The sequence below is a fragment of the Rhinatrema bivittatum genome, chromosome 9, assembly GCF_901001135.1.
Source record: "Rhinatrema bivittatum chromosome 9, aRhiBiv1.1, whole genome shotgun sequence".
NCBI lineage: Eukaryota > Metazoa > Chordata > Amphibia > Gymnophiona > Rhinatrematidae > Rhinatrema > Rhinatrema bivittatum.
Window position 1 is genome coordinate 224,164,785 of NC_042623.1, and position 14,867 is coordinate 224,179,651.

Below are 14,867 nucleotides of genomic sequence, written 5' to 3' on the forward strand. Positions count from 1 at the left end.
CCTGGTCAAGATGGTGAAACTAATAGTGAAATGCTAAGAGAAATTAGGGAAGCTAACCAAATTGGTAGTGCGGTAATAATGGGAGACTTCAATTACCATAATCCAATAGTGCAGACAAAACAGTCTGAGTCCCAATCAAAGTTCAAAAATTGAGTTTATTGATGTATTCATGTATTTTATGCGGCAACTCCACTGACTTAAATAGCAAACATTTCAAGAGAGTCCCCTGACACGGACCCGTGTTTCGCCAGAGGCTGCGTCGGGAGGGCCCAAGAACTTCACAAAGAATCTGAATGCAAGGACTTCTAACATGGCAGGGAGTGCCTTGCATTCAGATTCTTTGTGAAGTTCTTGGTCCCTCCCGACGCAGCCTCTGGTGAAACACGGGTCGTGTCGGGGGACTCTGTTGAAATGTTTGCTATTTAAGTCAGTGGAGTTGCCGCATAAAATACATGGATACATCAATAAACTCAACTTTTGAACTCTGATTGGGACTCAGACTGTTTTGTCTGCACTATTGGATTGTAGTATTTGTTGAAGTGCAGCTGCCTGCTCATTGTTATTCTCTAGACTTCAATTACCCCAATATTGACTGACTAAAAGTATCATGGGTACATGCTAGAGATATAAAGTTCCTGGATGGAATAAATGATATTTTTACGGAGCATTTGGTTCAGGAACTGACAAGAGGGAGCAATTTTAGATCTAATTCTCAGTGGAGCACAGGATTTGGTAAGAGAGGTAACGGTGGTGAGGCCACTTGGCAATAGTGATCATAATATGATCAAATTTGAATTGATGACCGGAAGGGGGACAGTAAGCAAATCCATGGCTCTCGTGCTAAACTTTCAAAAGGGAAATTTTGATAAAATGAGAAAAATAGTTAGAAAAAAACTGAAAGGAGCAGCTACAAAGGTAAAAAGTGTGCAAGAGGCATGGTCATTGTTAAAAAATACCATCCTAGAAGCACAGTCCAGATGTATTCCACACATTAAAAAAGGTGGAAAGAAGGCAAAATGATTACCGGCATGGTTAAAAGGGGAGGTGAAAGAAGCTATTTTAGCCAAAAGATCTTCATTCAAAAATTGGAAGAAGGATCCAACAGAAGAAAATAGGATAATGCATAAGTGTTGGCAAGTTAAATGTAAAACATTGATAAGACAGGCTAAGTGAGAATTTGAAAAGAAGTTGGCTGTAGAGGCAAAAACTCACAGTAAAAACTTTTTAAAATATATCCGAAGCAGAAAGCCTGTGAGGAAGTCAGTTGGACTGTTAGATGACTGAGGAGTTAAAGGGACACTTAGAGAAGATAAGGCCAACGCGGAAAGATTAAATGATTTCTTTGCTTCGGTGTTTACTGAAGAGGATGTTGGGGAGGTATCTGTACTGGAGAAGGTTTTCATGGGTAATGATACAGATTGACTGAAACAAATCACGGTGAACCTAGAAGATGTGGTAGGCCTGATTGACAAACTGAAGAGTAGTGAATCACCTGGACAGGATGGTATATACCCCAGAGTTCTGAAGGAACTAAAAAATGAAATTTCAGACCTATTTGTAACCTATTAGTAAAATCACCCATTGCACCTGAAGACTGGAGGATAGCTAATATAACCCCAATATTTAAAAAGGGCTACAGGGGCAATCCGGGAAACTACAGACCCGTTAGCCTGACTTCAGTGCAGGAAAAATAGTGGAAAGTGTTCTAAACATCAAAATCACAGAACATATAGAAAGACATTGTTCCATTAAACTAAGTCAGCATGGCTTTACCCAAGGCAAGTCTTGCCTCACAAATCTGCTTCACTTTTTTGAAGGAGTTAATAAACATGTGGATAAAGGTGAACCGGTAGATATAGTGCACTTGGATTTTCAGATGGCGTAAAAATTCATGGGATAGATGGCGATGTCCTTTCGTGGATTACAAACTGGCTAAAAGACAGGAAACAGAGAGTAGGATTAAATGGACAATTTTCTCAGTGGAAGGGAGTGGACAGTGGAGTGCCTCAGGGATCTGTATTGGGACCCTTACTTTTCAATATATTTATAAATGATCTGGAAAGAAATACGACGAGTGAGGTAATCAAATTTGCAGATGATACAAAATTGTTCAGAGTAGTTAAATCACAAGCAGATTGTGATAAATTGCAGGAAGACCTTGTGCGACTGGAAAATTGGGCATCGAAATGGCAGATGAAATTTAATGTGGATAAGTGCAAGGTGATGCATATAGGGAAAAATAACCCATGCTATAGTTACACAATGTTAGGTTCCATATTAGGTGCTATCACCCAAGAAACATATTGAAATCATCGGTTCAGTGTGCTGCGGCAGTCAAAAAAGCAAATAGAATGTTGGGAATTATTAGAAAGGAATGGTGAATAAAATGGAAAATGTCATAATGCCTCTGTATCGCTCTGTGGTGAGACCGCACCTTGAATACTGATCACCGCATCTCAAAAAAGATATAATTGCAATGGAGAAGGTACAGAGAAGGGCTACCAAAATGATAAGGGGAATGGAACAGCTCCCCTATGAGGAAAGACTAAAGAGGTTAGGACTTTTCAGCTTGGAGAAGAGACGGCTGAGGGGGGATATGATAGAGGTGTTTAAAATCATGAGAGGTCTAGAACGGGTAGATGTGAATCGGTTATTTACTCTTTCAGATTATATAAAGACTAGGGGACACTCCATGAAGTTAGCATGTGGCACATTTAAAACTAATTGGAAAAGTTCTTTGTCACTCAACACACAATTAAACTCTGGAATTTGTTGCCAGAGGATGTGGTTAGTGCAGTTAGTATAGCTGTGTTTAAAAAAGGATTGGATAAGTTCTTGGAGGAGAAGTCCATTACCTGCTATTAATTAAGTTGATTTAGAAAATAGCCACTGCTATTACTAGCAACGGTAACATGGAATAGGCTTAGTTTTTGGGTACTTGTCAGGTTTTTATGGCCTGGATTGGCCACTGCTGGAAATAGGATGCTGGGCTTGATGGACCCTTGGTCTGACCCAGTATGGCATGTTCTTATGTTCTTATGTGGCAGGTTATCTGGTCCCACAACACTGGATAACATAGCTGGTTGTAGTTACAAATCAGCTATGTTAGCCAGATAACATAACTCTTATCCATATTGCGTCCATCAGTCTCAAACGGCTTCGACCTCTGTGCCTCACCTTTCTTTGTTCTCTCTCCTCAAGCCTTGGGAAGATGGCTGCTGCCGCGTCTTCATGCTGCTCTCTCCAGTGTCCCTGGATCGGCAACGGCGACAGTGTTCGCCATGTTTTTCCTGAGGGCCTCCTAGGGTGCGCGCGCGCATGCCATCCACGTCTTTATCCCCGTCAAGGCTGGAACCTCGGGTGCGTCCCCTCCAAGTGACGTCATCACATCCTGGTATTTAGCCTGCCCTTCTTTTGCTAACAAATGCCCTTCGGGGCATTTCTTCACTAACCTGGGTACCTGCTCCTCGGGGGCCCTTCTGCTCTATTTCAGGTACATATCTTGGGATACCGGGTACTCGCTCCTCGAGGGCCTGCTCTCCCTAATCTGGTGCCTGCCACTGAACAACTTCTGCCTGCCAGGACATAGAAACATAGAAATGACGGCAGAAGAAGACCAAACGGCCCATCCAGTCTGCCCAGCAAGCTTCACACATTTTTTTCTCTCATACTTATCTGTTTCTCTTAGCTCTTGGTTCTATTTCCCTTCCACCCCCACCATTAATGTAGAAAGCAGTGATGGAGCTGCATCCAAGTGAAATATCTAGCTTGATAAGTTAGGGGTAGTAGGGGTAGTAACCGCCGCAATAAGCAAGCTACACCCATGCATATTTGTTTTACTCAGACTATGTTATACAGCCCTTATTGGTTGTTTTTCTTCTCCCCTGCCGTTGAAGCAGGGAGCTATGCTGGATATGCTTGAAGTATCAGTTTATTCTTCTCCCATTCTGTTGAAGCAGAGAGCCATGCTGGATATGCATCGAAAGTGAAGTAACAGGCTTATTTGATTTGGGGTAGTAACCGCCGTAACAAGCCAGCTACTTCCCGCTTTGTGAGTGCGAACCCTTTTTTCTTCTCCCCTGCCGTTGAAGCAGAGAGCTCTGCTGGATGTGTGTAGTATCAGTTTTTTCTTCTCCCCTGCCGTTGAAGCAGAGAACTATGCTGTATATGCATAGAAATTGAAGTAACAGGCTTATTTGATTTGGGGTAGTAACCGCCGTAACAAGTCAGCTACTCCCCCCTTTGTGAGTGCAGATCCTTTATTCCACATTTCCTCTTGCTGTTGAAGCTAGAACGATGTTGGAGTCACAGTAAGCATGTGTACGTTTATTGAATAAGGGTATTGTCTCCAGGCAGTAGCCATCATTCTGGCGAGTCACCCACTCTTCATTGGCGGCCTCTTGACTTTATGGATCCACAGTGTTTATCCCACGCCCCTTTGAAGTCCTTCACAGTTCTGGTCTTCACCACATCCTCCGGAAGGGCATTCCAGGCATCCACCACCCTCTCCGTGAAGAAATACTTCCTAACATTGGTTCTGAATCTTCCTCCCTGGAGCTTCAAATCGTGACCCCTGGTTCTGCTGATTTTTTTCCTACGGAAAAGGTTTGTCGTTGTCTTTGGATCATTAAAACCTTTCAAGTATCTGAAAGTCTGTATCATATCGCCTCTGCTCCTCCTTTCCTCCAGGGTGTACATATTTAGATTCTTCAATCTCTCCTCGTACGTCATCCGATGAAGATCCTCCACCTTCCTGGTCGCCCTTCTCTGTACCGCTTCCATCTTGTCTTTGTCTTTTTGTAGATACGGTCTCCAGAACTGAACACAGTACTCCAGGTGAGGCCTCACCAAGGACCTGTACAAGGGAATAATCACTTCCCTTTTCTTACTCGATATTCCTCTCTCTATGCAGCCCAGCATTCTTCTGGCTTTTGCTATAGCCTTGTCGCATTGTTTCGCAGACTTCATATCATTAGACACTATCACTCCAAGGTCCCTTCCCTGTTCCGTGCACATCAGCCTTTCCCCCCCCATCGAATACAGTTCATTTGGGTTTCCACTCCCCATATGCATGACTTTGCACTTCTTGGCATTGAATCTCAGCTGCCATATCTTCGACCACTCTTCCAGTTTCCTTAGATCCCGTCTCATTCTCTCCACTCCTTCCGGCGTGTCCACTCTGTTGCAGATCTTAGTGTCATCCGCGAAAAGACAAACCTTGCCTTCTATCCCGTCCGCAATGTCGCTCACAAAGATATTGAACAGGACCGGTCCCAACACCGATCCTTGCGGTACACCACTTAAAACCGCTCTCTCTTCAGAGAAGGTTCCATTTACCATCACACATTGTCTTCTGTCCGTCAACCAATTTGCAATCCAGGTCACCACCTCGGCACTCACTCCCAAGCTTCTCGTTTTATTCACCAGTCTCCTGTGCGGAACCGTGTCAAAAGCTTTGCTGAAATCCAAGTATAAGATATCGAGCGCTCTTCCTCGATCCAATTCCTTGGTTACCCAGTCAAAAAATCAATCAGATTTGTCTGACAGGATCTTCCCCTGGTGAATCCATGTTGCCTCTGGTCCATCAATTCTCCGGACTGTAGATAGTTCACTATTCTCTCTTTCAGCAGTGACTCCATTACTTTTCCCACCACCGAAGTGAGGCTGACCGGTCTGTAGTTGCCAGCCTCCTCCCTGTTCCCACTCTTGTGAAGCGGGACCACCACCGCTCTTCTCCAATCACTCGGCACCACTCCCGTTTCTAGGGATCTATTGAACAAGTCACACAGCGGAGCTGCCAGAACATCTCTGAGCTCCCTCAATATCCTTGGATGAATCCCATCAGGCCCCATGGCTTTGTCCACTTTCAGGTTCTTTAGCTCTTCCCACACATTTTCTATTGTAAAAGGATTTTCATCTATTCCACTTCCCACCAGTTTTTTGTTGTGTAGAGATGGTCCTTCTCCAGGGTCTTCTTTAGTGAACACAGAGCTGAAGTATTCGTTTAATATTTCTGCCATTTCTTCATCTCCCTCCACACATTGATCATTACCACCTTTCAATTTCACTATACCACTTTGGATCTTTCTCTTTTCGCTGATGTATCTGAAAAATGTTTTGTCACCATTTTTTATCTCCTTGGCAATCCTCTCTTCCGCTTGACTTTTTGCCAACTTGATTAATTTCTTTGTCTCCCTCAGTTGATACAAATATTCTTCTTTGTGTTCCTCCCTTTGGGATCTTTTATATGTCTTGAATGCTGTTCTTTTAGCTTTAATTTTGTCAGCCACCTCCTTTGAGAACCAGATAGGTTTCAATTTTCTTTTGCTTTTCTTTACATTTCTAACGTATAGAGCAGTTGCCTTGGTGATTGCTCCTTTTAGATTGGTCCACTGCTGATCCACATCTCTCTCGTTCTCCCATCCTTTTAGTTCTTCCTCCAGGTACTTCCCCATTTCCTCAGAGTCTGTGTTTTTGAACTGTAAAACTCGGGTCTTTGTGGTTCTTTTCCCTATTCTTTTAGTGATATTAAACCATACCGTTTGATGATCACTGCTGCTGAGGTGGGCACCCACCTGGACATCTGAGACATTATCTGCATTAGTGAGTACTAAGTCGAGTATAGCTCCTTCTCTGGTGGGTTCCAACACCATTTGTTTGAACAAAGATACTTGCATGGCATCCACTATCGCTCTGCTATTTTTAGTTTCTGCAGATGGGATTTTCCAGTCTACATCTGGCATATTAAAGTCACCCATGATCACCACTTCTCCCTTCTTACCTATCTTATGGATGTCTTCAACCAGGTCTCTGTCCAGCTCTTCCTTTTGGTTTGGAGGCCTGTAAACCACTCCAATATAAATGGACGCTCCGTCATCTTTTTTTAGGTCGAGCCATAGAGCTTCTTCCTTACCCCAACTTCCTTGTAGCTCAGATGCTTGGATGTTGTTTCTGACATAAAGAGCCACACCTCCCCCTTTTCTATCCTCTCTGTCCTTCCTTAACAAGTTATAGCCTGGTATTGTTGTATCCCAATCATGAGATTCTGTGAACCATGTCTCTGTGATAGCAACAATGTCCAATTCTGCCTCAGCCATTAGGGCCTGCAGATCTGGGATTTTATTTCCCAAACTATGAGCATTTGTGGTCATAGCCTTCCAGGTACTCTCTTTAAGGTTATTGCTTTTCCTGGACTCCTTATAAGATATTAGTTGAGATTTGCTATTCACTTCACTCTCTCTTTTTGTAGTTGTGCCACTGTTGACAGAGTTATTCCTCTGAATTAGATTTTTCTTTTGGTTATGGATCTTGAAATACTGCATGCATTGTGTTTTTTCTCTCATTTCTGGTAACACTTCAATGTTTTTCTCAAGAACTTCATCAGTTTTTAATATAAAGATGGCTTGTTGTTCTTTTTGCATTTGGTACATTGTGTGTCTCCTCATCACAGGTCTAATTCTACCTGAGCCCACTGTATTCCTGGATTTTAAAGAACTTAATGACCTGTTTGAGTGGGGGGGTGTACCTCTTGGCTGCCCATCTGTCAAGAATGGGTGACTGTGGGTCCTACCTGAGCCTAATGAATCTCCTTTTCTTGACTCCTGGTTTTTTTGTGATATTGGGGAATTATGTTCTGAGTAATGCAATGTGGGTGTATTACTTTTAATTGAAGCTAATTGATCTTTAATCTCAGTCAGCTCCTTTTTCAAGGAAGAGAGTTGTGCACAAATTGGGCAAGCTCTAAGTGTCCAGATGCTTTCCCTCAGAATAAAGGCTCCACAGCAGTTACATTGGATAGTCCTCATCATGGGAATTTGTGAATTGTATTTTCTTGACTTTTACAAATGCACTAATTTATCTCGCTGCCAATGGTACGTTAGGCAGTCTTTATTAGAAAACAAGCCCCAGGGGTGGGTGGGTAGAGGACCTTCAACAATACAGCTTTCTGCTTCAGTGAGTACTAACCTATCAGTCTGTCTCACCTGCAGCTTCAGCGCTCTGTGTCTACATCTGGGACCTGTCCCTGCTACGCCGCGCTGCCTATCACCTATTCGAGTGTGAGACTGGTCTCCTCTGCTGAGGACCCCTGGACTACTTCACTGGGTTACCTTCACTGCTGCCCATTCCCCGGGCAGTACCATCGAGCTGTACAATAAATATAACTTTTCTGTGTCTGCGTGTATGGAGTCTAGCCTAGCACTGCGGTTCCTCACGGGTCTCCTCCCCGTGGCAGAGGCCATCCCCGCAGTACCCAAGAATCCACTCCAATACCTCATAACCATAACAGATTGCTAACTCCATGGATTCAGCTCAGCTCACCGCTTTGCAGGCCATTCCAGGCCTGGCCCAGTGAATCTCCGAACAACAGGATTCGTTAGACAACTTGACTATTGCCTTTAATCAGTTACACGCACAGATAAATGCACCGGCTGCCGCAGGTAAAGAAGTTATACTGCCAGAAGTGACGGTCAAGCCTACAGTGCCTCTATCTGCTCCGACATGCTTCGCGGGTGAGGTTTGGAAGTGTAGAGGATTTATTAATCAATGTTGCATGCACTTTTCTCTGCAACCTAACCATTTCCCTACAGCGTATGCCAAGACCACCTATATCCTTTCGTATCTGGACAAAAGAGCGCTGGCTTGGGCCTCACCGCTGTGGGAGCACAATGACCCTATCCTGAATGATCTTGCCGGGTTTCTTGAACTGTTTAAGTCAGTATTTGATGACCCTGCCTGGTACTCGATAGCAGGATCAGCTTTGGTTCATCTAAAACAAGGTAACAAACCTTTACCAGACTTCGCCATTGAATTCAAGACGTTGGCTTCAGAATTACATTGAGACCCTAGGTGCCTGAAAACCCTATTTTTTGAAGGCCTGAACTCCTGGTTGAAAGATGAACTAGTGACTCGTGAGATGCCCGAGACCTTAGCGGAACTTATGCAGTTGGCAGCAAAGATTGATCGCCGAATTCGCAACAAAGTTCAAGAGGTCAAGAGTCCCAGAAGACCACTCCAGGGAGAGATTCGTGTCAAGTCTGTACCCAGGCCTACACTCCCAGGGCCTGCTGCTGGCGAAGAAGAACCAATGCAATTGGGCCGCAGTCATTTGACTTCTAAAGAGAGACGAGACTGAAAGAGGTTGGGACTATGCATGTATTGTAGACAAGCTGGTCATGCTGTACAAACATGCCCTATATGTCCGGAAAACTGGCAGACCTAAGTCCTGTGGGAGAACTCTTCTTAAGTCTAACTGCACCCTCTCCTCCACTCTCTCTTCCAGTATCTTTAATCTGCGGGCCTTTGGAAATTCAGACCCTTGCCTTAGTAGACTCTGGGGCAAGGGGAAATTTCATTTTGAAACGTCTAGTGGAACATTTGCAGATCCCTACCACTACTATGATGCCTCCATTACAATTGTCCTCTCATGGAGAGCCCTTACCAGATGAAGTAACTCTGCTTACAGAACCAGTGAGCTTGCATACCGGTGCTGTTCATACAGAGACTCTTTCCTTCTTTGTGCTAGAGAAGGCCATGCATCCTTTGGTACTAGGGCTACCGTGGCTGCAGAAACACATGCCACAATTCAACTGGACCACTTTGGAGCTTTCACGTTGGGGTCCAGACTGTCATGGCAAATGCTTAATGGAAGTCTCTCCAATACCATGCATGCCAACTACCCCGTTGTTGCCTGGGTTGCTGCCTCAATATGCATCTTACCAAGATGTATTCTCATAAGAAGCTGCTGATGTGTTACCTCCATGCAGATCATACGACTGCACAATTAATTTGAAGCCAAATACGGAACCATACAAAGGAAGGGTCTACCCCCTCTCCGTAGTGGAGAATAAGGCGATGTCGGAATACATCCAGGAGAATCTCCAGAAAGGCTTCATAAGATCTTCAAAGACTACTGCTGGCGCAGGATTTTTCTTCATGGGGAAAAAGGACGGAACGTTACGTCCGTGCTTTGACTACAGAGGTCTGAATGAGATCGCCATAAAGGACCACTATCCTTTACCACTCATCTCGGAGCTATTTGATAGGTTACAGGGAGCCAAGATATTCTCCAAGCTTGACCTCAAAGGAGCGTATAATTTCATTCACATCCGCTCTGGCGATGAATGGAAGACGGCTTTTAATATCCGGGATGGACACTTTGAATACCTGGTGATGCCCTTCGGCTTGTGCAACGCCCCGGCTGTCTTCCAAAACATGATGAACGATATTCTGAGTGATTTAGTCTACCACTGTGTCATTGTCTACTTAGACGACATCTTGATATTTTCTCAGGACCTGCAATCCCATCAGAAAGATGTCAGAATAGTTCTGCAGAGACTTCGTGAAAACCACTTGTACACCAAATTGTCTAAATGTGAATTTCATAAAGAATCCGTGCCCTTCTTAGGTTACATTGTCTCAAACAATGGTTTCCAAATGGACCCTCAGAAGCTTGAGAGTATTCAAAAATGGCCACAGCCCACGGGCCTAAAAGCTCTAAGACGATTTTGGGGATTTACCAATTACTACCGGACCTTTATTAAAAATTACTCTTCATTGACTGTTCCATTAAAAGTCCATTAAGAAGGGAGCCAACACTGCTACTTTATTTATTTATGTATGTGTTTTTATATACCGAAGTTTGGAACACGCCTTCACTCCAGTTTACAGATAAAACAACTTATTAGAATGTAATGCATGTTAGATCAAGGGGGTGCACATTTGTGCAACCTGCGCGCGCCGAGCCCAGCCGAGGCCGCTCCGATTTCGGAGCGGCCTCGGAAGGAACTTTCCTTCGCCCTCTCCCCACCTTCCCCACCCTTCCCCTCCCTTCCCCTTCCTAACCCACCCCCCCGGCCCTATCTAAACCCCCCCCTACCTTTGTCGGCAAAGGGTGCGCCGGCCGGCAGCCCCGCTCCGTGTTCCGGTCCCGGGGGCTGGTCCGGAGGCCTCGACCACGCCCCTGGGCCGGCGCCACGCCCCCAAAATGCCGCGGCACGCCCCCAAAACGCTGTGTCGTTTCGGGAACGCCCCCGACACACCCCCTCCCCACCCCTTTTCCAAAGCCCCGGGACTTACGCGCGTCCCGGGGCTATAGGCGCGCCGGCGCGCAAGGGCCCTGCGCGCGTAAATCTGGAAGGATTTACGCGCGCAGGCCTTTTAAAATCCGCCCCAAAGTGTATAATGTCTGTTCTATTATGTCCGTTGTCTAACAGTTAAACATGTGCACTAGTTACCTCATAGTTGAGCAGGGTTAACTCATGGTTCAGTAGGTCTATTAGATGAATTGAAATGCTTATTATAATTGACATAGATGAATACCATTTTGCACGGGTAGTTTGGCCAGGAATGGTAAGTTAGAGATGGGGCGGTAGTTATTGAGTTCAGTGGGGTCCAAGTTCTTTTTTTTTTTATGATGGGTTTGATTGTTGCCATCTTGAGGTTGTCTGGGAGTTCGCCTTCTTCGAGTGATTTGTTAATGATTGCAGCTATGGTTGGAGCGATGGTATGTGATAGTTCTGTTAGGGTTTGTGTAGGTTTTTTATCAAAATCGTGGCTTGCAGGTTTTAGTGATTTAATTAGGTTTTCAATTTCGATGGATGATATAGTTTCAAATGATGACCATGGAGTGATTTTGGTGTTGTTTGGTTGTATGAGATTATTGGGAGTTTTGATTATGTTTTCCATAATTTTCCATATTTTGTTTTTGAAGAAGATTGCTAGATCCTGGCTTAGGGTTTTGGCTGAATGGATGATATCATTGCACTTGTTAGGTTTTTTTAATATGTTAAACAGAGTTTTAGGGTTGTTTGAGTGGTTTTGGATTATTTTGCTGTAGTAGTCTCTCTTTGCTTTGTTTATGAGGTTTTTGTAGTATGCAAGGAAGGTTCGATATCTGGCTAGTGTCAAGGAGCATTTGTTTTTGCGCCATTCTTTTTCCTTTTTTCTGAGTGTTGATTTGGCATTTCTTAGATCTTTGTTGAACCATGGATTATCATTCTTTCTTTTGTTATTGATCTTTTTTGTTCTTTCAGGGTTTAAGTTGTTGGCTATATTTGTGGTGTTGTTTTGCCGTGAGCGGGTTGCGTTGTTTATGGTGGTAGTGTCTATGTCTTTTAGTTTTTTTTCCAATTCTTGTTGCAGTGGTTCAAGGGGGAATGGAGGTCTGTATTTGAAGTAGTAAGGTTTGTTGGGTTCCTGGGTGGAGGTGGATACAAGTTTTGTCTTGCAAGTTTATAAGAAAGTGGTCTGACCAAGGTACTGGTGTGCAATTTATTACAGAAAAAAGTTATTACTTAAAGTTGCAGAATTTTAAATATTTTGAGCAGAATTTCCCTAGAAATTCACTATAAGAGTGTCCCTTCCATATACACACACCCTCATACAGGCTCCCTCACTCTCTCGCATACACACATCCCCTCATACAGGGCCCTCTCTCTTGCATACACACCCACACAAGCTCCCTATCTCTTTCACACATACATCCTCACACAGGATACCTATGTCTCTCTCTCATGCAGTCCTTCACACAGGCTCTGTCTCACACATACACAATCTCTCCACACAGGCTAGCACCCTCACATACACACGATCACTTTTTCATACACATGAGCTCCCAATCTCTCACACACATACACACTCCTTCACAATCTCCTCATATAGGCTCCCTCTCTTTGAAACCCACATTCAAGCATCCCCCCCACCCACCTTCTCTTACCTCCCAAGCTCTCTCTCACACCCTCCTGCTCTCTGTTACCCTCCCCTCATATAGGCTCCCTCTCTGAAACCCACACTCAAGCATCCCACCCACTCCCCCTCTTACCAACCAAGCTGTCTCTCACCCTCCCCCACACCCCCTCTCCTCTCTCACATTCTCTCTCACCGGCATCACCCTCCCCTCATATAGGCTCCCTCTCTCTGGATCCCACACTCAAGCATCGCACCACCCACCCTCTCTTACCTCCCATGCTCTCTCTCACACCTTCCTGCTCTCTTACCCTACCCACCCCCCCTCTTACCAACCATGCTCTTTGACACCCTCTCCTCTCTCACACACACATTCTCTCTCACCGGCATCCTCCCCCATGCTCTCTCTCACCCTCCCCTCCCCGACACACATTCTCTCTCACGGCATGCCCACGGACGAGCTCCATTCGCAGCGAAGATGAAGGCCCGGCACGTCGTTCGCAGTGAAAAGGGAAGGCCCCCATATGCTGCGATTGGCGCGCCGGGCCTTCATCTTCGTCGCAAACAGAGCGCGGCACATGGGGGCCTTCCCTATTCGCAGCGAACGGAGCATATTCCGCGGGACACGCTCCGTTCGCGGCATGCCGGGGTCTCCTCTGCTAATTTCTGCGCAGAATTTAGCAATTCTGCGCAGGGGGGGAATTCTGCACAAATTCTGCATTCCGCAGTAACGCAGAATTCCCCCAAGAGTAGTCCTGGCTAACAAGATCCACAAAGGCTGGGAATCACCCGCTCTCCGTGCTCATTGCCACGACCCCACTTAGTCATGCTGGCCCCTATGGAAAGATACCTTCCAACATCAAGAGAATCTTCTCAAGATCTGTCTCAGCCCTGTATGTACCCACATCAGTCCAGACCTCTGGGTTTTGCCTCCCTTCCAGCAGATGGAGACAGAGAAAGGTTTACTGACACTGTCACTGAACCTGGTGTGGGCGACAAAACAGGATTAGCAGCCAGATGTCCAAATAGTATCCTTTATTGGGTAGTAACACGAGTAAATGAACAATTGTTTTGTCGCCCTCACGGCTTTGTTAGACAGCCTTCCTTGCTGTTTCTTCAGTACTGAACCTGGTGTGCCACCTGCAGTCCATCAGTATTTCTCTGTCTCCAGCTGATGGAAGGTGTTGCAAATCCTGCAGTCTGAGAAGAATAAAAAAAAAAGATTTTGAAAAGATTTTAGATGTAGTTTTAGGGTTAGGATTAATACTTAGCCCTCCCTAAAGGTCGGTAGGTCCTGGTGGGGCCATCCTTTCAGGTAGAGAAGTGGACGAGCGGGAGGGGTTAGAAACCTCTGGGTATGTCCAGATTCCTGACCCACTGAGGGGGGAGATAACTGGTGGGGCCAGATCCCTCTCCTCCCTCCTACAGCTGGACAGCTGAAGCCTGCAGCCGCAAAAAGGAAGTCTTTTCTATAAAGTTAAAAAAAAAAGGCCTCACAGTTTCTTTGGTTTTTTGTGGTGCTAAGCTCCAGACCCGCTAACTTTCAGGAAGCTATTGAAAACTTGGCTCTCTGAAGAAGCTTTTGCCTCACACCCCTACTCATGAACACTGCTATGTACTCTGATATGTCCCTACTACTACTATTTCTCATTTCTAAAGGCTAATAGGCATAAGTAGTGCTGTACAGATACACATCACAGACAGTCCCTGCTTCATGGAACTTACAATATAGTCAAGATACACAGGCCAAACAAGAATCTGTGGGAAGTGTAATTACTGTAGAGAAGTACTTGGTAATTAAAAGCAGCATCAGGCAGGTGATTTTTTTAAACTCACATTCTTTATGCACTGCTCTTGATTGTTTCTTCTCTATTTATTCCATGTTATACCAGTTGAAGACTCCCAATCTAAGGTAACCCATTTTTACAAGCGTAAGCAGGTATTTAATGTTTGTGTAGACCTCCTGTGTATTGTGCTTTGTGTTCTTGTATTTTATTTGTATGTTTTTGAATTTTAATAAGTATGTTTCTATTGTAATTCACATTGAGGGTTATTGGATTTGCAGGCTAAAAGATTCCTAAACAAATAAATAAATAATATAATATAAATAATATAAATAAATAACATGCTTTGAGCTAACTGGAAAACCGTGATATAAATAAACAATGATAATGGTGATGATG

At 44.6% G+C, this 14,867-nt stretch overlaps 1 protein-coding gene across 3 annotated transcripts in view; it reads right to left on the reverse strand.

Moving 5' to 3' along the window:
* LOC115099044 (kelch-like protein 24) overlaps positions 1-14,867 on the reverse strand; it is a 130,221-nt gene that overhangs the window by 24,211 nt on the left and 91,143 nt on the right. The window contains exon 5 of one of the 3 annotated variants that reach the window (XM_029616314.1): positions 13,724-13,884. The exons of the other annotated variants lie outside the window; for them this stretch is intronic. Within the exon in view, the coding sequence (XP_029472174.1) occupies positions 13,835-13,884 (50 nt within the window). The 3' untranslated portion in view covers positions 13,724-13,834. Of the gene's footprint in view, positions 1-13,723; positions 13,885-14,867 lie in introns of those variants that run through there. 3 annotated transcript variants of the gene reach the window in all.